The following is a 25,557-nucleotide window of genomic DNA, read 5'->3' on the forward strand; positions in this document are numbered from 1 at the left end:
CGAACGCAAATGAACCTAAATTGATGAAGCCATTTCCGGCGTCGCAGACTCGCGAGACAGCGCGGGATCATCGGAGTTTCCCCAGAGGTGGTTCGAGTTCCAGCTCCTCGTTGATGGCTTATTTATTTGCAGCGTTCGCATCCATCACTGCGGACGCCCTCTTTCGTTCGGCTCTCCAACCAACTTCGTCGTTCTTTCCACAAACCTCCAACAACTATTCCCAAACTTTGATCTGCTAGATCTATCCACTCATTTCAATACTTCCTGCCTCTTAATTACTACATAATTAATCAACAACTTTCGCCAAAATGCAGTTCTCCATCTTCACTGTCCTTGCCGCTGCTGCCAGCGCTGTCGTTGCTCTTCCTGTGCGTCATGTCACTCTTCTTTGTATCCAAAAGAAGCAACTAACCAGCTCATAGGCAGCCACTCCTACCGCTGCCGCCACCGCGACTCCCTCTGCCACTTGCGGCAAGATTGGCAACTTCCACAAGACCACTGTCAAGGCCGGACAGACCTTGACCACCATCGCGCAGCGTTACAACTCTGGTATCTGCGACATTGCGTGGCAGAACAAGCTTGCGAACCCCAACGTCATCTTTGCTGGTCAGGTCCTTTTGGTCCCCGTCGACGTTTGCAACCCCGACAACACCTCCTGCATCACCCCCACTGGGGAGGCTACCTGCGTTACAGGCGGACCGGCTACCTACACCATCAAGTCTGGCGACACATTCTTCGTCGTTGCTCAGAGCCTTGGCATCACCACTGACTCCCTTACTGGCGCCAACCCCGGTGTCGCTGCTGAGAGCCTCCAGGTCGGCCAGGTCATCAAGGTCCCTGTTTGCTAAATGCCTTAACTACCTTGAAGCCTTTCGCTGGGTGCGAAGAGTTCACATGCTCCATGCCCACCTGAGGTCTCTTTTAAATAATGCATAGAAAGGCAATAATAGGATACTTGTCATTCTCATTACGTTGTGCAAAAGTTTACATGGTGTTATACCTTGAGTAGAATGGAGGAGCGTAGTGTTGCGCGTCGGCGTCGGCGTCGGCGAGCTGAATCTGCTTATTCTCTTGCATGCCTATTTCCAAGGCCACCTTGAGACTTTCACTACAGTCATTCTTTGTTGCTCCACGTCCTTCAGAAAGGAAGACCTTCTCTGACTTATTCACGTGCAAACATAGATTGCAAGAGAGCGATGACATTCGTCATCATCGAGTGATAATTCTGCTACAGACTTCCTTGTTGTATGCTACGCATCCTCGGCAGCTCTTGATGACACCTTGCAATGAATGCCAACCTGTTTGACCAGCCAGTAGTTCTCATGCCTTGCAGTCTGGGAATTCACACAACTAAAGTTGAACCTCTTCACCAAAACAGGGATCAGTTTGTTAATCTCGAGCAGGCTAACATTCTTGCCAATGCAAGTTCTGGAGCCTGTTCCAAACTATCGGAAGCGAAGGTCAGTAGCTGCGCTGCTCCTACCCAAATACTGGCGTAACGAAAACATATGTTGACGTACCGGGATCCAATTAGCTTCCATCAAAGAAAGCGTGTCTTTGTCGTCATTCAGCCATCTCTCAGGACGGTATCGGTCGGCATCAAGTCCAAATATACTACTATTTCGATGTAAAACCCACGTGTTCACGCCAACTACAGACTGCGTTTCTCATTTTAGCAGACACGAATGGTTCAATGACCTGGAACTTGTTTGTACTTACTCCTTCAGGGAAATGCGTTCCAGCGAGAGTTGATCCACCTGTTGGGACGACACGCGCTAGAGGAAGCCCGGTTGCAGGGTGTAACCTCAATGACTCCTTTACGCAGGCTTGTAGATAGCATAATGCCTGCGCAGCTTTGAATGGGATGAATTCCGGATCCCCAAGTTCTGCGAATGTGGCATCTATTTCCTGGCGCAACTAGACTACTTTTAGCATGGCCTTCACAACTGAACTTCTACCAATGTTTGCTGAGAATAACACACCTTGTCCAGAACGTTTGGGTTGGTTATGAGGTCGTACAAAATAGCGCAAAGGGAGATTGATGTAGTATCAGAGCCGGCTCCAATGTTGGTCATGCAAGTGGCGAAAATCGCGCTGGAAGGAAATTTGTCCGGATTCTCATCTTGTAGACGAAATAATTTTGACATGAAGTCTTTCCGCACGGCACTTTTGTCGAGCCGTTCGCTGTCATAAACCTGTCTTCCGTTTTCGAGTTCGCGAGTGGTGAAATTCGCAACGTGCATCAACCCGGCTGCAGGCAGTTTGGTAATAAGCCACCAAAGGGGGCGGTGAAGTTCATGCTCAATACCAACAAGCGCGCAGTACTTGAGATAAGCGTGAAGGCTCTTGAACATGCCCAGATTGTCCTTCCCAGAATCAAGAAACCCAAATCGTTTTCCAAGCTATATGTGAACAAGAAAGTCAAAACAATTCCAGACAGTCTCCAGGAAATAAGAAAACCCACAGTGATTTGACTGATGACATCAAATGCGTAGCATTGCATCCAGAATTGCAAGTCAAGAATCCCACCCGACTTTGACAGGTGTGTAAGGCGAGACACAAACTGTCTGATGCAGTCTTCCACTTCTGGCTCCATGTCTTTGAGAGTTGTCACGGAGTAGAGGTTTGCCACAATTCTTCGATTAGCAGCGTGACGCGCGCTGTTTCGGTCCGTGAAAAGATCGCACCAAGGCGGGTTGGGTGCGCTGGAGGCTTCATACCATGCTGCCTAGGGAATCGATCGAGTCTTGTCAACAGATGGAGATTTAATGAACGAATCGAAGCGAAGTACTACCTTTGGAAATCCCTTGCCGATTCCATATATAGTTTTGATCACAGCCGGGTCATCGATGCTATACTGATTTGGCGCTATGCGCACAACAGGGCCTAGTTTATGAGTACACTCATCCAAAAAGTCTGCTGGAACAAGAGCTTAGGCTTACCATACGTCCGGTGAAGGTCAATATTGACTTGATGGAAGTTTCCTGTGCTAACCTGCTTCAAGTACCATAGCCGTGAGATACGAGCTGGAAAGGGACCTGGCAATCTCCTCAAAGAGGAAAAGGTTTCGAACAGAGATGGGAGGGCGAATGCAAAACCTAATAAAAGTGCAGAAGATAATAGAATGATATGGGCGATTGGATTGTCGAATACGGACATTTTGACTTGTAAGTGGATTCGTGTGATCTGATGGATTACTTCAAGCTTTTGGAAACAGACTCTGCTGAGTTAGTGAGTCTATTCTTTAGGAGCTCTTCAGCATGCAACTGTTTAAAGTCAAAGAAATTCTCGTAAAGGGTAAACTTGTTCTAGGCAAAGTTAAAGATATCTGTTAGTCGTCTAATTACGAAGCTTGCCCATACTTGAGATGAGAGTTACACCCTGAAGATCTACGTCACCAGTGTGGGAAGGATGTGACCTACCCCATATTCTACCAGAGGGCGGCTCCCACGCTCACGCACTCCGCAAATTTAGCCCTTCCTTCCCCGCAAACACACGATTACCTGGTATGCTGCATGTCACGAAGCTGAAGTCCATGTGGGGTAGGTAAATAATACCTAGTACCCAAGTACGTTTCTTGCTACCGGTGTGCGCCTTTACCCCACATTCAAACAACCTCCACCCACGACGGCGAGAGAAGCAGGGACGGGAATGACTGATCTGGGTTGATTCAAGGTATCTAGCTGTTCTAAGGCTTTCTATGTACAAGTATTGCACATTGGTTTCGTCTTGACTGGAGGAAACATACTGTGTTCAATTTAATCAGTGAAAACAGAGCAGGCAAAAAACACCACAGCCTATCAACATGCCGGCCTCCAAACGCGAGACCATTCGCCACCCGAATGGCCAGGTCTCAGCCTACATGCTGGACAGTTTTGTTGATCCCTGGCGACCTGCAGAGACAATTCTACTGCAACATGGCTTCGCTCGCACGGCTGATCATTTCTACCACTGGGTGCCGGCTTTATCGCGACATTACAACGTACTCCGGCGAGATCTTCGCGGTCATGGAGAGTCGAGCTATCCAGAACCTGGCCAGGATGACGCCTACGACTATTCACTTGCCACCATCATGGAAGAGATCAAGGACACTTTGGATCAGTTGAACATAGAGAAGGTCCACTTTGTTGGAGAATCAACTAGTGGGATGCTTGCCGAGATATTTGCAGCAAAATACCCTCAGCGTGTGCTCTCAGTCATTGTTTGCTCGTCTCCCACTCACTTGCCGCAATCTGCCCAGGAGTTTCTGGCGTTTGGCAAAGGGTCTTGGCCGGAGGCTTGCCGTCAACTAGGGTCCCGAGGATGGGCTAGGCGTCTTGCTGCCGCGAATGGGACAGTCGCCAGTGATGACCCTGAGTATCTAGCCTGGTGGATGGAAAAGGTGGCCGCGAGTGATGGGGAAGGGCTGGCAAGCTATGCGGACTTTCTGAGTCGATTGGACGCCCGGCCATTTTTGGGAAGCATCACCGCTCCGATGCTCATTCTATCACCCACGAACAGTGCTTTGGTGACAGTAAAGTCCATGGAGGAACTTGCTGCGACAGTGCCCAAGGCAGAGCTTGGCATCATCGATTCCAAGGGTCATGAGATATACGCAGAAGCCGCCGACGCCTGTATTGCTAAAATACGGACGTTTCTTCAGCATATCGAGAACAAAGAGATTTAAATTCAACAAAACAGAGATAGTTTAATATCTGAACTGTCTCCATGAAGCCCCTGGTCACCGAATCGGTATTTGACGAGTCATGTTCATTAACATGAGTGGCATTAGGCCTCTGCGGACCAGTTCGAGCATCAGTGTCGATGTCTTCGAATCCCGATTGGTGCTCTACATTGACTGAAGAAGCAGGTTCTATGAACTAAGGTTAAAATGTAACGACATTCATCGGTTAAGGGGATTTCTTAGAGACATATTTAAGACACATAGTACTAGGTAGGTTTGGATTAAGAGAACGGATCTTTAATTGCGAATCGCACATGTGTACAGCACGCTGAGCTCACGTCTGAATGCCCGACAAAGTGGTTCTAATCCTTGTCTTCCCCCGTAATGTGAAGATATACAGATGATCCGTCACGATCCTGTGATGACCCCATATTAGCCTAACATAAAACGTCAAGACATGCATGTGCCATCACTTACAATACAGCGGGGATTCTTTGATGCCTCCTCAAATACAGCATAAGCGGCTTCTGCCATTGAGGGCTTGAGATCTTGACGTCGGGCTGCTTCTATTCCCAGTGAAAGGTCTTTCAGAAACATTTGTGTTTTGAACCCCAGCCGCCAATCATTGCTGCTTGGTGCGTGAGGCACCACGCCGGGCACTGGGCAAACATTGTCTCCCATGAAAGACTGCCCAGTTGAATTGTGAATGATTGTTTGGAGTATCTTTGGGTCAACACCCGATTTGACACCAATCGCCATTGCTTCTGCGACCAGTAACAGGACGGAGCACGAAATATAGTTGTTGCTGATCTTTGCGACAAGGCCGGAGCCTACACTGCCACACCAGAATAACTTCTGGGGACCACCCATCAACGAGACTGTTCTTTCCAGTCTCTCCGTTGATTTGTCACCCGGCTGCGGTGCAGGATGGCCGATCATGAATGAAAGCGTGGCTGTTTCTGCGGCAGGAACGCCCCCCTAAACTTTCATTAACTCAATTGTTTGATGCTGGGGGTGCAACGGCACCGCTGCCAAGCAGTATGCTTACTGAAACTGGGGCATCAACATACGTGCCTTGTTGCGTTGTTTCAATGTGAGCAGCCAACTTCCGAGCTGTGGCTGCATCGATCGTACTGCACTCGAGCAAGAGTCTACCAGGATTTTTTGGGGCGACGCTGATACCGTTTCCAGGATGTAGAAAGACATCTTCGACCTCTCTCCCTCCCGGCACCATTGATATTACCACTTCAGCGCTTGCAGCCACATCTCGTGGTGACTCAGCTATCTTGACTGGCCCCAGGCTGCCGAATTCGTTGCAAAACCTTGCACAAGCTGCCTTTTGTACGTCAAAAACGTACAGAATCGAGTCATGCGGAAGTCTGCGCCGAACAGATGCGGCCATAGGATATCCTATGGCACCAAGGCCTGCGTTCACGTAAGTGACGTCGAAAAGGATGTCGAGTCTGGGCTAGCACAACCTACCAATAAACCCTACGTTACAATCCATGTTGGCTTGTATGATTTAACAAGAGTATGAAAGAATCTCCAGAGAAGCTCAATGTCTTTAAAAAGATGCCTAGAAAATCAAATGCCTCTGCAAAGCTAGCGAAACCGGGAGTATCTAGGGCGCTAGGGTGCCCCACACTCGATCTCAAAACAGATTCTACAGCGACCATTCACTCCCCCACCTTTACCCCGCGTTCAACAATAGGTGCGTGATGAACGATGGATATGATGGACATAGATCTTTACGAGCTACCTTATCAATAGAAACTCCCCGGACAAAATTTGAAGACCTGTGTCTGAATCATAATTCAAACACAAGTTCAACACCGTCATGCCTGAAGAACGTCGACCGCTGATTGTGGGTGTTATTGGCCCTGCGGGTTTTGGAGGCTCCTATTTGTGCGTCGAGCTCATCAATCGTGGTCACCGTGTCATTGGAATATCCCGTAATCCACAAAAGCTTGGAAGCCATGAACGTTATGAACCTCGAAACATCGATTTGGAACAAGCAACGGAAGCTGATATCTACGGGGTCATCAAAGACCTTGACGTTGTTGTAAGCGAATACGGGCCGCATACAGGTGGTCATCAAGCTCTGCAGTACAGTACGTCTCATTGTTCAACTTTCGGGTACCAGTCTTAGTCACTGACTTGTTACCTGTGGTAGTGCCTTTCATAGAGATGATACGAAAGATTGTTCTTGCTGTCAAGCGCGCTGAAACCAACTACTTCGTAATGGTTGGCGGTACTGGTAGCCTACACGTGCCCCATGAAGATGGCATATGTGTGGCAGACAGCAAAGATTTCTTCTTGGCATATCGACGCGGCATATCCGACAGCCATGCACATGTGACTTACATGGAAGAGAGACTGGGACCGCTGGGAGCAGCTTTGCGAGCATACCGAGATGCGCGCCTTTTGTTGAAAACGGGAGGTGGGAGCCGACAGAACGTTTCAAGGGCAAAAGCCACAATCAGTGAATACGAGGCAAAGATCAAGGCGCAACAGGATGCAGCAAGCGGATTCATCAAGGCAGCTCGGGCTAGCCTGTTGTTTTTCGAGGGAAACACCTCCTTCAATTGGACTTATGTCTCCCCGAGTGCGTTATACCGTCCGGGTAAACGCACAGGCAACTACAACGTTACGCTGGGAAACCTGCCGCTGAAGGACGGTCCCGAGGGTGATAATCCCCTAGATGGAAGGCTCCTGGGGATTTCAGCCCCTGATCTTGCTATCGCCATCGCTGATGATATTGAGACGCAAAGATTCAAACATCAGCATTGGTCTGCCACAGCCGACTTATCAGATGACACACCAACTCCATCCTATGTAACTATCGAGTCATGATAGATATCCGCGTTTGGACTGTTAAAATGCAATTCGAGCCAAATAGAAGAAACAAAAGATGTTGATTCCTGCCCAAATCACCCAAAGCTGTGGTTGATCACATGTTTATCGCGGAAGGAGGCTCCCCACAAAGTGAGATCATCTGGATGTGGTCGTATGTGGAGTAACAGAAGACCCTGGTAGGTACTGAAAGGCAGGGAGAAAATTGTTAAAACGACTGAGGCACGGGCGATTCGGTTGGCCATTACTCAATGTTCACGTACCCATTTCATCAAGTTTGCACGCAAAGCTCTGAATTACGCACAGAATGACCACTTATATCATCAACGACGGGGAGTTTGACAAACTCCAGAACAAGGTGATTCTCGTCACTGGTGGTGCTGCCGGCATTGGCCGAGCCATTGTGACTCTCGCTCATGGTAAGCAGCCTTTCTTTATCAGAAGAGTAGTATCACTTACTTGTTCACAGAGAATGGCGCCAAAGTAGCGTTCTGCGACGTCGACGAGGCTCGAGGCAAACAAGTGGAGCAGGAGCTTGACGCGTAACAAACTGCCTATGTCATAGCAGACATTCAATCTCTCAAGAAAGAGGGGCTAATGGATCTTTTCGCAGCAACGTGTTCTTCAAGCGATGCGACGTATTTGACTGGGATGAACTCCTCCACTTCTTCCAAGAAACCGTTTCGAAATTCGGCCGGATCGACACAGTCATTGCGAACGCCGCAATTAATAAGTTAGAGACACTTGATGAGCCCATTGATGACGATTTGTTGCATTTGAAGAAGCCAGACCTCTCCGTTCTGAACATCAACATTGCTGCAACCTGGTACATAACCAAATGCGCGATCAGCTTTTTCCGGATGCATCCTGAGATACCCTCGCAACTTGTTCTCTTTGGATCAGCGGCTAGCATCTGGGACACACCCCCATTGTACACATATTGTGCCAGTAAAGGGGCTGTGTTGGGTCTCATGCGTTCCCTGAGGACCCAGCTTCCAAAGATGAACATCAGCGTGAACATGATAGCTCCTTGGATGACAGGTAAGAGAAATGGACAAGGCTATAGTGACCCCGGATACATCCAGTATGGTTCTGATTTGAAAATCGTTAGTAACGGAAATGGTAACAGATCATATCAGATCGATTTGGGGGGACCTTCCAGCCAACCAGCCCCGAGATGTTGCCAAAGCAAGTCTTCTGCCAGCAGCAAGACCTGATATCAATGGCAAAACCTTTTTTGTGAACGGAGGCAATATAACGGAGTTGGAGGACAAGCTAGATGAGACCCAGCCACTTTGGTTGGGGATGGAATTGGATAAAAATATGCGGGAAGGGCAGCGAAGACTGATTCCCTAGCCGGACACCCAGAAGCCGAAAGAGGCTCGCTCTACTCTTTCCTCATAGACATATATACACGAGGATGCTTTGGGGACAGATCGTTTCAATGAGAATTCTGATAAGATGAGAAATTTCTCAGCCTTCACATTGTTGCTAGAAATCGTGGGTCTTTCTCGTTGCCAAACTGCCTTGGTCCTCGAAAGTACGACTCACACGGAAACATCAGTCACGGCAGTGATGGATTGGATGGAGTGTCGGTTTCCTGTGGACGTATGCCGTTTCAGGGCCACCATGTACTGAATGCGGGGAAGTCGCGAGAGTGGAGGCAACCTCAAATATTTAATTCTGATCTTTTCCCCAATACCAGGGTTACTTTTCGAGAGGCCCAGAGCAGGTCATTCTTCATGTCTCTATTCCAAAATGGCGTTGAATAGACCGATTCCCCTGGCCACTGGGGCTGTCGAGATTGTGCTACTGGACGGAGGAGGATTCACAACCACCGACGACACAAAGATCCACGAGGATGGGCATTTGGAGCCGTACTATCTTTACGATTGGTGTTTCTTCATTCATCACAGAGCTACGGGCCGACGGATGCTCTGGGATCTTGGAATCCACAATGTTAGTTCACGATGGGCATGCCGTTTACACCTCCGCTCATTAGCCGCCGTGTAGGATCGCGAACTCTATACGCCGTTTGTCTTAAACTATCACTGGACGAGTTGCAATCCAGTTGGGCCCAGAAAATCGCTCATAACTCAGCTTGAGGACTTAGGAGTGATGGCAGAAGAAATCGATACTGTCATATTCAGGCAAGAACCTTAATCTCCCCATAAGTATGTCAAGGCCAATGGGACCACGTGGCTGACCTGAGAGTAGTCATGCCCATTGGGATCATTGCCGACCGCTAAAAGGCGAGTTCCCCCGCGCCAAAGTTCTGTTCGGCCCTGGTACTGCAAAGCACTGTTCCCCAGGGCATGTAAGAGATGGCGAAATTCAACCAATGGTCCAGTGGGACTCTCGCTTTTTTGGTGAGGGCGACTCGCAGTCCGAGTCCTTTGAAGAGCTTGAGGGACCATGGGTTCACTGGGGCCCCTTTCATCGTGCGAAGGACTTCTTTGGCGATGGCAGCTTCTGGGTGATTGACGCTCCGGGGCACATGGAAGGGAATCTGGCTGCAGCCGCCCGACTACCAAACGGGCAGTATGTTGTCTTAGCAAGTGATTGCTGTCATTCGAGGTCAGTTACCCTTCACTTTCTGCTGGAGCAATGGCTGGGTTATCGGCGACTAATCTGGCCTTTTGGCGGGTAGAGATATCTTCGATGGTCGCCGAAGCATTGCTAACATCTTACTTCCCGATGGCTCTCGCTTTTGCTTGCACGAAGACTTGAATAAAGCTTGGAGCACCATCGAAGAGCTCAGACAGGCAAGTGAACGATATGGGATGCATATTGCCATGGCTCATGATGCCGAGTTTATCAAAAAAGGCGAGGATGAGGTTCTCATGTCAATCTTGCATCCGGGTTTTGATGAATCGTGTCTTGTGAGGATCCGGGCTCATGAACGCCCGTGAAGGAACATCTTACAAAGTCGATTGTAGAGCTGTTGGCCCATGTTCCGTCGCAACCAGCGAGAGTCTCAGAGAAGTGATAAGCACGACCAGTAGCATTAGACATTTAGCAACCCATTATCAGTCGAACAGTGACTTTGCCGCGCAGTCCCCGTCTTTTCCCCGCATTTCGCCCCCGCCGAGTTTAGCCAACTTCCAACTGTGCCTTCTGGGGTGCAGCTGCCACTGTGCCGTCTACAGGGGGACTGGCCCATCTACCAGTGTGTGAGCGAGGCAGACCCTTGTTCTGCGTAAGCTGCCCCGGACTGGCTCGGCAACTGCACAACCCGACACCCCGCAACGATGAGTGTCGAACACGAACTTCGCCATCGTCACAACTTGAGCAGCCACCGCCATCCTCCGAGTATCTAGCCCTATCTGAAAGCCTCGAACAGGGCTTGCATCGAAAACCTGAGAACGAATAACCCAGCTTGCTTATGTCGCCAAACGACGATCACCCAGCTGCGGTCGCACGGAGAGGCCGCCCCCAGCGTCAGTACAAGTGCGGATACTGCCCGAAAGCGTTCAAGCGCAGTGAGCATTGCATTCGACACCAGCGCACCCATACCCGAGAGAAGCCATATATCTGCCGGTACTGCCACAAGTCTTATGGAAGGAAGTATGTGCATCAACATCTTGATCCTATCGCTCTCGTGGATAACAGTTCACTAAAGTGCCACTGGTGCCCAGAGATTTGGTAACAAGACACGAGCGCACTCTACATGCGAAATTGCACAACAACGAGAAGATCGCCGACGAGGTGACAGTGGCATGTTCAATATCGACGCAAGCAACAAACCACGAGACACCTGTCAGCGACGATATTTCGGACGGCGAAGAGATAGATCTGGAAAGACAGTCTTACCCAGAGTCCCTCGAGTACCAGTCTCCACGTAACGAGGTAGCTTCTTCAGCCTCCTCTCCCATTACCGGTCGATTCGAAGCAAATTTTCAAACAGCCTCTCCATTTGGCGTGGAAGACCGCGACGTCATTTTGGAAGGCATCGTCCAAGCAGAGTCAGAACCAAGGTTGCCAGGTCAGAGGTGTGACGAAACCTCTGAAGAATGCTCGAATGGTTCAAGAAGGGCGCAGACCCAGTCTTCCAGCCCACATACCGCTGATCCGCGACCACAGCAGCTAGAAGTGTTAGAACTGGACATGATTGACCCGGCGTTGTTTTCAGATATTGGCCAAGAGATGGACATGGACTTCGGGCTCCCAGGACCGTCGGCAAACGTACCCAGTCACGAACCAACGGAAGTACTTCGCCAACATGTCCCAGGAGGAACGGATCAGCACACGGACCGCTCTGTAGCAATGCATAACGATCCAAGCTCGTTTGTCTTCTCACCAAACACAATAGCAGAGCTAAATCTTGCTGCAATCGAATTCGCTTCTTTAACTCACCAGGCTGGCGATATCAGCGAGGATCTCCATCAAGTAGAGACTGGTGGTCTTGCTTCATCTGGCTTACTTGGAGAATATCCGCCAAATTCCCGGAAAGGCGCCCAGGCTGTTGTTGGCCCTTCAAGCGTACCCTTGGTGAGTCCAACGGAAGTGCGAGGGACGGAACGTGCGTCCGATCTGCCGTCTCTTTCCGAGGACGGGAGCCCCCCATGCCCAACGTTTACAATCAGTGACGAAACTCGGGATCGCATTCAACAAGACCTTTTTCGTCGCTTGCCAAACCCAGACCAGAACATTCCCATTCCCGCTGCCAAATTTCTCCGAAGCTGTTTGTCAAGCTACATCACATGCTTCCACATCCACTTCCCTCTCATTCACATTCAGACACTGGAACTGAATCAAGTTCCAAGCCCCCTGATCCTCGCAATATGTGCTATTGGTGCGCTCTATCGTCTCGATCGTCGCCGGGCTAGAATGATGTACAATTTGGCAAAGCAGAGCTCAGGAGATGTAAGTTAAACTACACCAATACCCTTGGCCATTTGATGAAGGTGTGTGAGACATATTTGCTAACCTTGATCTCCGCTCCAGCAGATTAAAAACCCATTACCTGCTGATGGACGAGCTGTTGTCAAGGACTATGCTCTTTGGACTGTTCAGACGCGAGTGTTGCTTAGTTTCTTCGCCATAATGAGTGGTGATAGAGAACTTGTTAACGATACCATGAGAGACAACGGATTTTACACTTTGGTACGATATATTGCTATTCACGTAATTCTCGTGAGGTTTCTTTTGTTCTGACCGAGAGCTAGGTGTACAGCCAAGCCCGAGCAGCTGTAGCGGGAGACGCCCCTGAATCAGACACCATGGATTGGCAATTATGGATCGAGCTTGAATCATGGAAACGATTGATAGGCGGCATATTCATCGAAAGCACGTTGACAATGGTCATATACGAAGTTAACCCGGGGTTTCACGCAACTCAAGACCTGGACATCCCAGTGTATAGCGATGAAATCCTGTGGAATGCGGGGTCTCCTGATGACTGGAGAGAAACATACATCAGCATCGGAACGAAGAAAGAAAGCAGGCGCCACACCATCAAAGATGTCCTAGTGGACATTTTACTCGAAGGGAAGTATCACGCGAACACCATGCCTTACCACGTATCGCCACTCACCGCCCTCGTTGCTGTACATGCGCTGGTGGTACACATGTGGCAGCGTTTCCAAGTATGCCAAGCGCTCACATCAACAACTTCGTTGTTTTCTTCCAGCTCTGAACATGACCCCCTCAGCTCATCATTGCTGAGAAGTGCCATGCAGTCTTTGGCTCGATGCGATGATTTCCTACAGGGAGTCAGGAGTGAGCTTCCACATGCGGATGCTGACGAGCATGAGAAGGACCAAGAATGCTCGCTCGTGTTCAACTGCCAAGCTATATTGCGCATTGCTTACACCCGCATTGCTGGCCCTTCGATCAGAATCAGCCTCATGAACACAGATGATGCAGATGTGGACGCGGCAATATCTTCATTTGTGACTGCGAAAATGGAACGCAGCCCGCAATTACTCGATATCATTTCAAAATCTTTCGAAGGCTTCAAGATCCCAGTCAAAATTGGTCACTTGCTTGTACGAAAGACAGCAGCATTTCGTTGGAGCGTGGAGCACGCAGTAGCAGGATGGTCAAGCGGTAAGAGCAATAATAGTGATACAGGGCTATGAAAGTTGAACTGAAATCTTCGACAGCAATTCTTGTGTCTAAATGGGTCTATTCCATAGAGATTGGTGTCTTTGCTGGCATACAGCCGACTGCGGCCGAAAGCAAGCTGCTTACCACCATCAGAGAGGCTCTCGAAGAAGCAGAATGCGAACTGAGTGAAGCGTCGTGCTTATCGGCGGCCGTGGCCAAGACCTGGGGTTGGTTCATGCACGATGTAAGTGTCCAGAACTGACGGCAAGGTTTGCATAGTTAACATTACCGACATAGGTCTGGATCTGGGGCATTACGCCTCGAATGGGAGAAGCACTCAATCGTCTGGCAATTGCGTACACCCGTATAATTGATGCAGCCAAAGGCCATGTGGTCGACCATTCACAGCTGTGCTTGGGCGGGCTGGAAAGCAGAGACCGCTTCGAAAGCATTTATGTAGGCAGTCGTGCCAGCTGTAATCTTTGACATTGGAAAATGGGTGGAACATGTCTGAGTTTTCCTATGGAATCTCATGAATGGCCAAACAGTGAAGCTAACTTAATATCATCTTACGAAGGCGTTCAGACGAGGCATGGTGTGGGGTACTGGTGGGTTGGCAAGGTTCATCTACAAAAACGAGTTGGAAAATGTATGTGGGGAGGGGGGCAGTGAGTGCCTCGGCGGTCCAAGATTGTTATTTGGGAACCTGCATACTTTGACGGGCATCGAGTCGAGTGCTCATGTCTTTGTTCGCAACGTCGCGAGTTTCCCAGGGAACATTATTGAACTGGACAAGGAATAGTTGATTCAATTCAACGCGCACCGTCAAATGACGTTGGTGACGCCTACCCCGCGTTAGCACACAAGAGTACATAAAGTATATCCTCAAGCCCTTGCTTGTGTGCCCGCCAAGGCCCCTACTCAACTCAACAATGACATCAAACAACGACATTCTCAAATCGTCCCTACTTGCTCTCGAGGCCTCGGCCCGTGGCATCGTCAGCGTCTCCGCTCTGCGTGGCGGTGAATTCACCCTTCCCAGTAGTCTTTTTGTGTCAGGGGCTTCCCCCACAGAGAGGGTTCTAGTGCCTTCACTCTCCTTCTTGATCGTACAGAAATGCAACAAAAATGGCGCTAAGCGTATTCTATTTGACCTGGGTCTCCGCCGCGACACTGGCAACTATTCGGAACCGATACAACGTCATTTAAAAAGTAGGCAACCAATACTACCGCTGCCTGACGTGCGCCAGAGCCTCCTCGAAGGTGGTCTGAGTCCGGGAAGTATCAATCAAGTCGTGCTCAGCCATGTTCACTGGGATCATATCGGAACGCCATCCGACTTTCCCGCAGCAGAATTCTTCGTCGGTGCGGGATCTCTCGACCTGCTTAAGACCGGCCTGAACGGGCACTTGTCTCACTCTAACTTTGAATCCGACCTCTTCGACAACGTCGAAGTTAAAGAGTTGTCGCGCCCCGCAAAGATGGCACCTGAATTGGATGATAGCTGGCACGACGTTGGAGGGCTGAAGATCTTGGATTTTGGAGGTAGCGACAGCGGCTCACTCTACATTGTTGACTCGCCCGGTCATCTAATCGGCCACATCAATCTTTTAGCACGAATAGGCACTGGGAAATGGGCTTTACTTATTGGGGACGCCTGTCATGACCAGCGTTTGCTTCATGGAAGGGAAGCCATTGCAGAATGGACAGATGACACAGGACGGACGTGCTGTATCCACATGGACAAAATAAAGGCTGCCGAAACTCTTAGAAAGATTTCGGAGTGGACGGAGGCTTTCAAGACAAGCGGCATGTCTTTGGAAGTTATATTTGCTCATGACGCGGAATGGGCAAATACTCATAAGACCGCTTTCTTCCCTGGGACAATCTAGCGTATGAGTTTTTGAATGAGCAATCCGTGCCCCCACAGCCAAAATCGGACAGAGGAAATGTGAGAAATTTGACATGTGAGTAAGCAGAACAATGTGCGGTGGGCGTCTGGCCGTAGGTAAGTATTGTATATTACTTACCCCGCCGTCCGGGAAACCCCTAAAAGGGAGCACGTTGCACCCTTCCTTCTCGCAGCCAGTCGCCACTCACCATCTAACGACATCACTTTCTAAACGTAACGCCATCGAACACCGGTTACCATTCCTTTATCCAATACTTGCATAATGGAAATGTATCACCGTCTGGGCTTTATTGGTCTTGGTGCAATGGGTGCTCCCATGGCTTCCAACCTTGCCGCGAAGTTGGCTAAGGATTATAAGATATGCATCTACGACGTCTCGCAGGAAGCTATGAAATCCTTCGTCGAAGCTCACGGGCAGTCGGTGTCAATCTGTCACTCACCGAAAGAGGTTTCTCAAGGAACAGTAAGGTTTCACCCAATATCAGTCAACGGGCATTACTTAACGAGCTTTGTAGGATATCATCTTCACCATGCTGCCAGAAGGTTCCCACGTGAGAGCCGTCTACCTGGATCCTGTTGACGGCATCCTGCATTCGAAGATTTCCGCTCGCCTGCTTCTTGACTGCTCTACCATTGACACTGAGACGTCTCTCGCAGTGTCCACTGCAGTCAAGTCGCGTTTCCCTGACGTCGCCTTCTATGATGCCCCGGTGTCAGGAGGTACTCTTGGTGCAGTGGCAGCGTCTCTCACCCTCATGGTTGGTTGTTCTGAGAACGATAGTAACTGGTCACTCGTCGAAGGTTTGTTGGGACTCGTGGGCAAGAATATCATCGCATGCGGGGGCCCCGGCATGGGTCTCACCGCAAAACTGTGCAACAACTATTGCTCTGGACTCATTTCACTCGCCACAGCTGAGGCCATGAACATCGGCATGCGTTCAGGTATGGATCCACGGCTACTTTCACGGGTGTTTTCCAAAAGCACAGCACAGAGCACAATTTGCGACAAGTTCAATCCTGTTCCTGGCATATGCCCAGATGCACCGTCCAGTCACGGATATAGGGGGGGCTTCAAAGTGCAATTGATGGCAAAGGACTTTGGGTTAGCTGTTTCGACTGCAGAAACAGTCGGCGCAAAGCTGCTACTGGGGACTGCTGGCTTGGAGGCATACACTAAAGCGAGCCAATCCGCAGAGTGTCGAGATCTAGACTCCCGAGTGCTTTTCAGGCATATTGGAGGCCAGGAAGATTGGGAGGATGACTTTAAGAAAAGCCAAACGCCTGTGTCTCGCTGATGGTTGTTTCAGAATCGTAGCGCTGACATACGAGGTGTTGCGCATGGGGAGGCGCATGGGGAGGCGATGTAGTTTCCGTCGCATTTCATTATCCGTCTATCAGGCATTTAACTTTCAAGGAGTGTCGTAGTCAAAATGTAGCCTCAAAAGGGCGTCGAATTGCGCCACTGTCTTCATCGTGTTGTCGTTGAGTCGCCTTGTTTGCATTGTGACTGCCAAATTCACAAACGTGGGGTGCACAGTCCAACTTGCGCGTGGTCGGGTACGCCGTCAAGCGCGGGGCTGTCTTCTCCACATTCTGAGATGCCCTCCGTTGCCACAGACGTCTTCCCCACATGGAAGAGACAGCGTAGCGTTATAGCGGTTTGTTCGAAAGTCTTCAGAGATGTCAATGCCGGCTCAGAATTCTGTCGAGGACCCCTTCTTCGACTCGGAGCTGCTGTCACTAGGTCTCTCATTACTATCCGTGGCCACATCTGTTTTTCAAGCCGATGAAGTGATACACTACAGTTATCTTATGTTGAACAAAGTCCTCGATCAGCAAACCCAAGTTGTTTCTTCTAGCAATCGGGCTTACCCAAAACTTCCTACCTCGTCAACAATCGACATGACGTCAGAAAAGACAAACGTCACTCAAATTGAACAGTCCGCCCACAAAACACTTTACGACAAAGGGCTTGAAATACGATATGAGGTTGCCGGTCGCTCATATGTGGACTCCGCTTTGACCGGAGGTTCCTCCGAATTCGCGCGGCCAATGCAAGAGCTGGTGACTGAGGCCTGCTGGGGATCGGTGTGGTCAAGGCCTGGTCTCGAAAGAAAGCAGCGGTCGTTGCTCAATATTGCAATGTTATGTGCCTTGAATAGGGCGCCGGAACTCGCGGCACACGTTCGGGGGGCTCTTCGAAACGGAGCCAGCGAAGTCGAGATTAGGGAAACACTACTTCAGGCCGCTATCTACTGTGGGATGCCAGCTGGAATTGAGGGTTTCAAGGTTGCCGAGAAGGTCATCTTGGCATTCAATGAAGAGAAAGGAAACAAGTCGTAAGGCTCGCAAGCGTCAGGATATTGTGTCACCATGCGACACTGAAGCCAAGAGTAGTTGTTCATCTGTTTTAATAAAATCACCGCTCCAGCTTAGGCCATAGGGAGATCATATTGTGCTTCGTGGAATAACTCATCTGCTACCTATCATATGATGGATGTCGCTTGAAGTACCACTATGTTGTTGAAAGATTTGAGCTTATAATTATGATCTGACCCAAGGAGGCGACTCAAAGTCTAGTGAATCTTGGCCTCCTTAACATTGCGTCCTTTTTGATGAGCTTCCGCGAGGTTAAGAAACAAATATCCTGCAATTTAGATAAGCTTACGTATCGAGCCATAGCACTCCATGAGATGATCTCGGGTTTCTTACGAATCTGCGCTTCTGGAAGAGTGGGTGCTCCCCACATGCGAGGACATTCTACGTTGAAACTGAATTCCCCCACTCCACACTCACTACGCGAGCAGAGTATGGGGGAGTCTGGGGTAAATCAATGTCGACTCCCTACTCCTGCTCCGAGCGAACTTCAAAACATAACTTTCGTGCTGGAGGTTTTGCGTCGACATTCGAAGCTATCTCAACGACCTTGAAATTCAGTAACGATGAAATTCCAGCAACACGAGCCCTCGTCCCTCCCCGCCTTGTTTCGGGTTTGTAATTCGGATTTCATGGTTTGGCACTTAACAATTGCTTTTATTGTTGTTCTCACGAGCATTTACTTGTGCTTGGTCCCCAATCGGATAACCGTAAGTGTGGCTCGGCTATTACCCCGCAGTCCTGTGCTGATGGGAATCACTTTCCAGGACCCACGAAGGAGAAAACTGCCTCCAGGGCCACGAGGACTGCCGATCGTAGGCAATTTGTTTGATCTAGCAGATTCTGAATTAGTCAGAGAGAAGGTTCGCAACTGGCATCAGACTTATGGCGATGTTTTCTACACCAAGGTCGGGGCTACAGATTACGTCTGGCTGTCATCTCCCAAGGCTGTTAAGGACTTAATGGACAAGAAGTCTGCGATCTATTCGTCACGGCCCCGTCTACCTTTGGCTCAAGATGTGGCTAGCGGTGGATCTCGCCAGCTGTTCATGGCTTACGGCCAGGACTGGCGAAATTTGCGGAAACACAGTCACAGTCTTCTCAATCTGAATGCCACAAAGAAATACCGTTCGACACAAGAGCTGGAGTCAAGGATACTACTACAGGACCTTCTCAATAAGCCAGATCAATTCTACACCATCAACCGGAGATATTCGACATCCGTCATATTGCTCGCTACGTACGGCTATCGCATTCCTTCCTTTCAAGACCCTCTGATAACTAAGATCTTCACTGTTCTGGAACATTTGTCAGTAATGATGGCGCCTGGAGCTTTTGCTGTTGAGGTTCTGCCGGCATTGGCTAGACTTCCAGAACGCTTCTTCGGAAATTGGAGGACTTGGGGTAGAAATGCATTTGCCCATGACAGCAAAGTTTACCTGGAGCTCTGGCAAACTCTCAAACAAACTACAGACGATGGAAGCGCGAGAGACTGCTTCTGTAAGGACTTCTACCTCGGTGATCCAAAGAGGAATGGCATAGACGACCTGTTGGCAGCCTACACATGCGGTGGCCTAGTAGAGGCTGGAGCAGAGACAACAGCCACGACAATCAACAATTGGACTCTTGCAATGATACTCTTCCCGGACGTCATGCGAAAAGGCCAGGAAGAATTGGATCGCGTTGTTGGATCTGGCCGGCTACCGACTTGGGACGACGAAAAGAACCTTCCGTACATTCGAGCAATGATCAAAGAGACGTTGCGATGGCGGCCTGTCAATAAGTTTGGAATGTACCATGCTTCTACCGAGGATGACTGGTATGATGGCTTTTTCATTCCGAAAGGGTCAACGGTAGTGTTGAATTGGTGGTACGCTTTGCCTATCCTTCGCAAGACTATCTGGCTGATGTGGTCATCCAAAACAGGGCTATTCAACGGGACTCCAGTCGATTTGAACAGCCGGACATCTTTGAACCTGCGCGCTTTCTTGAGCACCCTCTCACAGCAGCCGAGTACATGAATGCGCCAGACCCTTATGACAGAGATCATTTCTCATACGGCGCAGGAAGGCAAGACACCCAAAACTCGGTGGTAGTCTAAACACTGACTCAAAAATACAGGAGGGCATGCCCCGGAGTTCACTTGGCAGAAAAGTCGCTGTTCATCGTCATTGCTCGTACATTGTGGGGGTTTGACATCAAAAAGAAAGTACGTTCAGACGGGTCGGTGGTGGTCCCAACGACAAGAATGATGCCGGGATTTCTGAGTGTTCCGGAGCCATTTTTGTGCGATATCTTGTGTCGATCCCCCGCCCATGAGGGTATTATCCGTCGACAGTACGTTGAGGCCGAAACAGACCTTGCGGGCATGAACTACGGATTCTGAGTGTAGTTGCAAATATTTTATTGTTGGAATCCATTAATCGCATCAAGCAAAATCGGGTATTTAGACTTTTGAGTGTTTTGACCCATCGATCCTAAAAAGCAACACATGTGCCGTAGAAAGCTTCAGAAAGCAGGCTTCTTGCATTTGTGATATATTTTCCTCACCATGAAAGCACCCATAAGGTGCGAATGGTCGAGATAATGACTGCTGAGCGGAAGTCTAGAGTTCTTAGTTGATAGAAAATGAATATTATTAGCTGGATAGCTGTCCGCCAACTACTCGGCGGCTATAATGCAGGACTTTGTGCGTGAATGAAACTGGCAAGCCGCTTTAAAGTCGCTTAAATGGTTGGGAGACAACCTCAAAGTTGTCATCTAAAATGTGAACGGCTGGCGAATCAAATCTTGAGAGCAAAAACCTTGTTAGCACGCCGCCTCATAATGAGTCAGGTCTTTGAGAGCAACGAAATGCCATTGTCTAAGTTTAACAATGACTGTGCCCTCAGAGAGTTCATTTGATGGCATGATCCTCAGGTTCGAATGCTCTGTACCCTCGAAACAACCCATCAGGATCCCACCGCTGTCGAATTTTCGTGAATCGTTCACGGGCCGAGTCGGTCCAAACTCTGATCTAACAAATGACGTCAATCTTTACCCCTAATGCCGGAGCTTGCTACATACCTTTGGAGAATGAAGCGACCCAGGTGATTGATCGTAGTCGGCTATGTACATGCCGCAAGCAACTGTGGAGGCCATCTCGTACGTTCTCCTCATCGTGTCGCGGATTTTTGGCACCAGTGCCGAATCCTTCCAGCCACTGAAGGTTGAGATGTAGTACTGCTGCGGCAGACTGAAGACGGCGTCGTTTTCGTCCGGAGTCAAAGTGTCGCACATATAAATGCAACCAAACGAGGACTTGGTGGGTAGGTCGCACATTGCAGGTTTGATGGCCCTGACCAGCTGTAATGACCCTAGTTAGAATACTTCAGCGCAGGGTTGGGAACTTGGATTCACTCCCTACCTCTGAAACAGATACCGATGGATCATTGAGAATACTATGTATACCCCATTTCTGTTCAGGATTGTCGGGGTTGATCTGACGCTGCAGGTGAAAGAAGTCGTCCCAGGCCGTATGATTGGTAGGCTGGACTTCGATAATAGCTTTCTGAAGGTCAGCTGGCACTGAATTCCAAGCGCTCAGCAAACTTTCAGCATCGTCCAGGCAATCGGAGTAGGCCAGAACATTGATCGACAGCAACAATGGTGAGGATGTGGGGAGTATCTTCTCGGCCGAGGTGTCAAGCAGTTCCGGGTGCATAATGCAAACGGCGGTCTCGGTGAACATTTTCGGGGTCGCCTTGTTCCGGTCGAAGGCGAACATGAGGAGTTCTTCGAAGTCATTTCCCACATTGAAAGTAAAGGATCTGGAAAACAACTGTCGCTTGGGAATAGTTCGACTCCATATCTTTGTCACGACGCCGAAGAACGCCTGGCCTGCACCCCGCGCTGCCCAGAAAATATCAGAGTGCTCGTCTCGGCTCACAAGAAGGACGCGACCGTCGGGCACGATGACTTCCAATTTCACGATCCATTCAGTGATCGTAGCCCCCCATCCTCTCATAAACAGGCCCTGTCCGCCTGCGAGGCAAAAGCAGCCAAGTGCAACGTCAGGTGCGTGGCCGAATGGAAAGAATCGCCCAACTGCATCCGTTGCTTTCCAAGCTTCGTAGACACGGACTGCAGGACCAAAGCTGACTTCATGTGTTTCGGGATCGTACTCTACCTTCCGGTTTAGTTGACTAGTATCAATGAGGATCCCTTTGTCAACTAAAGATGGCTTCGATGGTAGGTGACCTCCTGACCGGACGCCCACGGAGACTCCAAGGGCTCGCGCTCGACGAAGGGCCGCAATAACCCCTTGGCTTGACGTTACGTTGTGTATCTCACTGGGAAATCTCTCTGTCTCTTCCTTATTGAAGTATTGCTCCCGACTTCGTCTATATTGTGGTGTTCCCCGTGGAAACACGGAGTTTAGCGATTGGAGATCTTCCATACTGAAACAGCAATTTGAAATCGGGTAGGGAAACAAAACAAGGACAAAGAATGCACGAACAGACTTAGAGTAATACTCTGAAGAATGGCCAGAGACTAAGACTAATAATGGAACGGCTTGCCGACAGCCCGGCCAGGACACATTACCACCACTCCCATACCCCACATGAAAATTATTAAGAACTACACTTCACCCCACATACCTCAGCAGCGATGCTCCATCTCACAAGAGGTAGTACGATACGCTAGATAATTCCACACGCAAAGGTGCAACCACGACAGGACAGCCGCTTGGAACTGCCAAGGCTAAGTGACCGTAGAGTCTCGGGGCCTTGCTCACAACACCCCAACGATGTTGCGTCGCGATGCGATCGGTGAATGTGTACTGCCATGGGCAGCTCGAGTTGCCCATGCTAACCTGCATGTGTCTATCAAGCCTCTGTGTCGTTCCAGAGTCTCTCTATCCAGTCGAAAATCGAATCCCTACCCATCTCACAGCCGGGCGCCAGCAGCAACAACAACGACGAAGGAGTGACTAATAACCAGACAGAGTGGTTTATAACCAGTCAACAACTCTGCTTCCTTTCCCTAAAGACAAGTCAGACACCAAAACACCATCCCTCAGGTCAGCCATTCAAGTCACATACCCCACCAACAGCATACATCTTATGACCCTCCTGCCCCTCGCCACCCTTAGCCTCAACGCCGCCGTACGCAGCGTGATCCCTCGCCAACACGACCAGGGCGTGCCGCTCAATCTGCATGCTCGCCGCCCCGCCTGCAGAAGGGGCTGCAGCTAGTATGCTACAGCATCGCCGGCAGCACCTCGTAGAACCTCAACCCCAAGGATATGAAGTACCCCGCCAAACACCCCGACTACCTCAGCAAAACCAATAACAACCCCTTGTGGAATATACCTGTAAGGGTCTAGGACAAGGTCGATGCCATTGGTCTAGCCTACTACTACGAGTACAATAAATCTTCTTGAAGAACAGGAAACAGAACCGTATCCTCCCTATTTCCTGGGCATTCTTATAACCTTGCCATTGACCTTGTCGATATTCCTGGAACCTTCTAGCGAATGCGCCATTGGATTTGGTGGGTCCAATGAGTCGTGGCTGAGGGTCTTGCCGAAGGCCGAACACCGGTCCATAGACCGTGACATATAAAGCCTACTAATATTATTATTAAGCTTATCACTTAAGGTCCTAAAGGTTAGGTTTTAAGGAAAATTATAAATATTAAGTACTTAAAACTTAAATTTTAATATAAAGTATTTACTTTCTTTTAAAATTAATAATTTAATATTTTATAGTTAATTATAATATAATAGTTAAAGCATTCTAATAAATAAATATTATTTCTCTATATAAGTAAGTTATAATAACTCTAATTATAAGAAAGCTTAAGATTTTTAAAAAAATTAATTTATTATTAAAATAGGGTAACTAAAGTAATTAAGATCTTTAAATAAGAATAATATAATAATATTATAGCTATTGAGAGCTTTCTTAGTATTATTAAGTTCTATAAAGCTTAAATTAAAGCTTATAGCTTTATTTCTACCCTACTAATAAGACTCCTTTAAAAGGGGGTAACCTTTGAGTAGGGGCTAAAATAATAAGTAGCTATAGAATCTCTTAAGCTTTATCTAGTTAGCCCTCTATTACTTTACCTTATTAATTATAATAAAAGAGCTAATAAAATATATCTATTAACTAATATAAATACTAAAGGCTAAAGTATTATATTTAAATAATATTACTAAGGTAAAAGATATATTATTAAGTATAAAAGTAGAATCTAAATAAGTATTACTCTTAACTATAATATTACGAAGCCTAAGCTTTAGTTAGTCTTACTTACTCTTAAGAAACTCCTAAATTACTTCTATAGTTGCAAAGGGTTAGTAGGAGCAATGTTGCAACTCGTACTTCCTTTCTCAAATGAGAATCCTCAGATGAGGAAGGAAGGTTTCTTGTTCATCTCAGCTGCATCTACATGTCCTTTTATCTTCGACCCTGATATCCTATCCCTTGATATCCTATCCCTTGATGTCTTACTCCAGTGCCGAACATAGCCGAGAGCATCCCATGTGACAGGCCTAGCCTGTTACAATAGTATATAATTTACTTTTAAAACTAATATACAAGTCTTTATAGATTAGATTAGTAGTATTACTTCTAATTTACTTAGAGTAGTCCTTACTTAATAGATTATATAGATTAAAATATTTAACTTTAAAATTTATTATATTTTAGGTATAAAGAATAGAGCAGTAGATAGCTTTTTATATAGTTAAGCTAGTAGGAAAAACTAATATTTATAAAGCTAAACTAAAAGAAGACCTAGATAAGATAATTAATAATTCTATCTATATATTAGAAATTAAAGAAAACCTATAGTTTAAAGCTAATAACTTACTTAACCCTAAATAAGCTTAGTTATAATAATTATAGTAAATTATTAAATATTTAGCTTTACTATTATAGCTTAAAACTATCTCTTAGATTAATTTTAAAAAGTTTAAATTATATGCTATAAAATATATACTTTAAGATAGTTTTCTCTTTTAAAAAGAAATAAGATTAAGCTCTATGCTAAGATAAGTAATAGATAATAAGAAAGAATGGAAAAAGCTAATATAGTATATATATATATATATAAAAGGAGGATATTAAGGCTAAGATATAATATATATTAGACTTCAAGAATAATATATTTAGGAAAATATATATTAAATAATAAGTAATAAAATTAAAAGCTATTTACTTTATATATAAGCCTAACTAAGACGTTTTAAAGACCCTCATACTTTTTCTATACCCCCTAGAATTCTATTTCAGTATATATATATTAATATCTAAAAGATTAGTAATTATTCTTTAGCTAAAGCTTATAATATACTTATTAGTTATATAGAGGCTTATTAGCTTCCTAAAAATATTAACTTATAAATAATAGTAAAGTTTATCTAGAAAGATATTATTTACTGCTATAAGATATATAGACTTCTTTATATATAGTAACTTAATTACTACTTAGAGTAGTTTTAAAAGATATCTTTATTTATTACTTAAAGTACTTATTATAAAAGAAGAGATTCTAAGTATTATATATATATATTAGGGAATTGATAGAGAGGCATGACGAATTGATACAGAGGCATGACTCTTACAGCGGCATGACTTTTACGTACTCCCATTGGCCCAAAAATTATTGTTAGTGCACTTGAATTCTGCCACCAGCCACCAAAGTACCACCC

The 25,557-nt window shown here is 47.5% G+C and overlaps 9 protein-coding genes across 9 annotated transcripts; 7 read left to right on the top strand and 2 right to left on the bottom strand.

Moving 5' to 3' along the window:
- Window positions 1–308: 308 nt before the first annotated feature.
- On the top strand, window positions 309–848 carry CIH1-0 (Intracellular hyphae protein 1; the record flags this gene model as incomplete). The annotated part of the gene is made up of 2 exons (XM_032036398.1): window positions 309–368; window positions 423–848. The coding sequence occupies 2 exons, from the start codon at window positions 309–311 to the stop codon at window positions 846–848; spliced, it is 486 nt and encodes a 161-aa protein (XP_031884395.1).
- A 2,957-nt stretch (window positions 849–3,805) lies between these two features.
- Window positions 3,806–4,666, top strand: pcaD (3-oxoadipate enol-lactonase 1; the record flags this gene model as incomplete). The annotated part of the gene is made up of 1 exon (XM_032036397.1): window positions 3,806–4,666. One exon carries the CDS (start codon window positions 3,806–3,808, stop codon window positions 4,664–4,666), a length of 861 nt encoding a protein of 286 aa, XP_031884522.1.
- Window positions 4,667–6,500: 1,834 nt separating this feature from the next.
- On the top strand, window positions 6,501–7,516 carry CGGC5_v013009 (uncharacterized protein; the record flags this gene model as incomplete). The annotated part of the gene is made up of 2 exons (XM_032036395.1): window positions 6,501–6,774; window positions 6,837–7,516. The coding sequence occupies 2 exons, from the start codon at window positions 6,501–6,503 to the stop codon at window positions 7,514–7,516; spliced, it is 954 nt and encodes a 317-aa protein (XP_031884435.1).
- Window positions 7,517–10,901: 3,385 nt separating this feature from the next.
- On the top strand, window positions 10,902–11,586 carry TRY5-0 (Transcriptional regulator of form adherence 5; the record flags this gene model as incomplete). The annotated part of the gene is made up of 3 exons (XM_066152785.1): window positions 10,902–11,083; window positions 11,155–11,481; window positions 11,529–11,586. 3 exons carry the CDS (start codon window positions 10,902–10,904, stop codon window positions 11,584–11,586), a joined length of 567 nt encoding a protein of 188 aa, XP_066007972.1.
- A 763-nt stretch (window positions 11,587–12,349) lies between these two features.
- CGGC5_v013011 (uncharacterized protein) lies at window positions 12,350–14,053 on the top strand (the record flags this gene model as incomplete). The annotated part of the gene is made up of 5 exons (XM_066152786.1): window positions 12,350–12,382; window positions 12,464–12,622; window positions 12,685–13,567; window positions 13,624–13,811; window positions 13,865–14,053. 5 exons carry the CDS (start codon window positions 12,350–12,352, stop codon window positions 14,051–14,053), a joined length of 1,452 nt encoding a protein of 483 aa, XP_066007973.1.
- A 446-nt stretch (window positions 14,054–14,499) lies between these two features.
- mpaDE-0 (Cytochrome P450 monooxygenase mpaDE) lies at window positions 14,500–15,459 on the top strand (the record flags this gene model as incomplete). Its single annotated transcript, XM_032036390.1, has 1 exon — window positions 14,500–15,459. The coding sequence occupies one exon, from the start codon at window positions 14,500–14,502 to the stop codon at window positions 15,457–15,459; it is 960 nt and encodes a 319-aa protein (XP_031884539.1).
- A 282-nt stretch (window positions 15,460–15,741) lies between these two features.
- On the top strand, window positions 15,742–16,774 carry CGGC5_v013013 (3-hydroxyisobutyrate dehydrogenase; the record flags this gene model as incomplete). Its single annotated transcript, XM_032036389.1, has 2 exons — window positions 15,742–15,942; window positions 15,995–16,774. The coding sequence occupies 2 exons, from the start codon at window positions 15,742–15,744 to the stop codon at window positions 16,772–16,774; spliced, it is 981 nt and encodes a 326-aa protein (XP_031884535.1).
- Window positions 16,775–20,751: 3,977 nt separating this feature from the next.
- Window positions 20,752–21,621, bottom strand: CGGC5_v013014 (uncharacterized protein; the record flags this gene model as incomplete). The annotated part of the gene is made up of 3 exons (XM_032036387.2): window positions 20,752–20,871; window positions 20,922–21,200; window positions 21,262–21,621. 3 exons carry the CDS (start codon window positions 21,619–21,621, stop codon window positions 20,752–20,754), a joined length of 759 nt encoding a protein of 252 aa, XP_031884533.2.
- A 1,163-nt stretch (window positions 21,622–22,784) lies between these two features.
- Window positions 22,785–23,056, bottom strand: CGGC5_v013015 (uncharacterized protein; the record flags this gene model as incomplete). Its single annotated transcript, XM_032036386.1, has 2 exons — window positions 22,785–22,880; window positions 22,940–23,056. 2 exons carry the CDS (start codon window positions 23,054–23,056, stop codon window positions 22,785–22,787), a joined length of 213 nt encoding a protein of 70 aa, XP_031884534.1.
- Between the last annotated feature and the right edge of the window lie 2,501 nt (window positions 23,057–25,557).

This window comes from Colletotrichum fructicola, assembly GCF_000319635.2.
Source record: "Colletotrichum fructicola Nara gc5 chromosome Unknown KSG_Nara_v1_contig07, whole genome shotgun sequence".
NCBI classification, from domain to species: domain Eukaryota; kingdom Fungi; phylum Ascomycota; class Sordariomycetes; order Glomerellales; family Glomerellaceae; genus Colletotrichum; species Colletotrichum fructicola.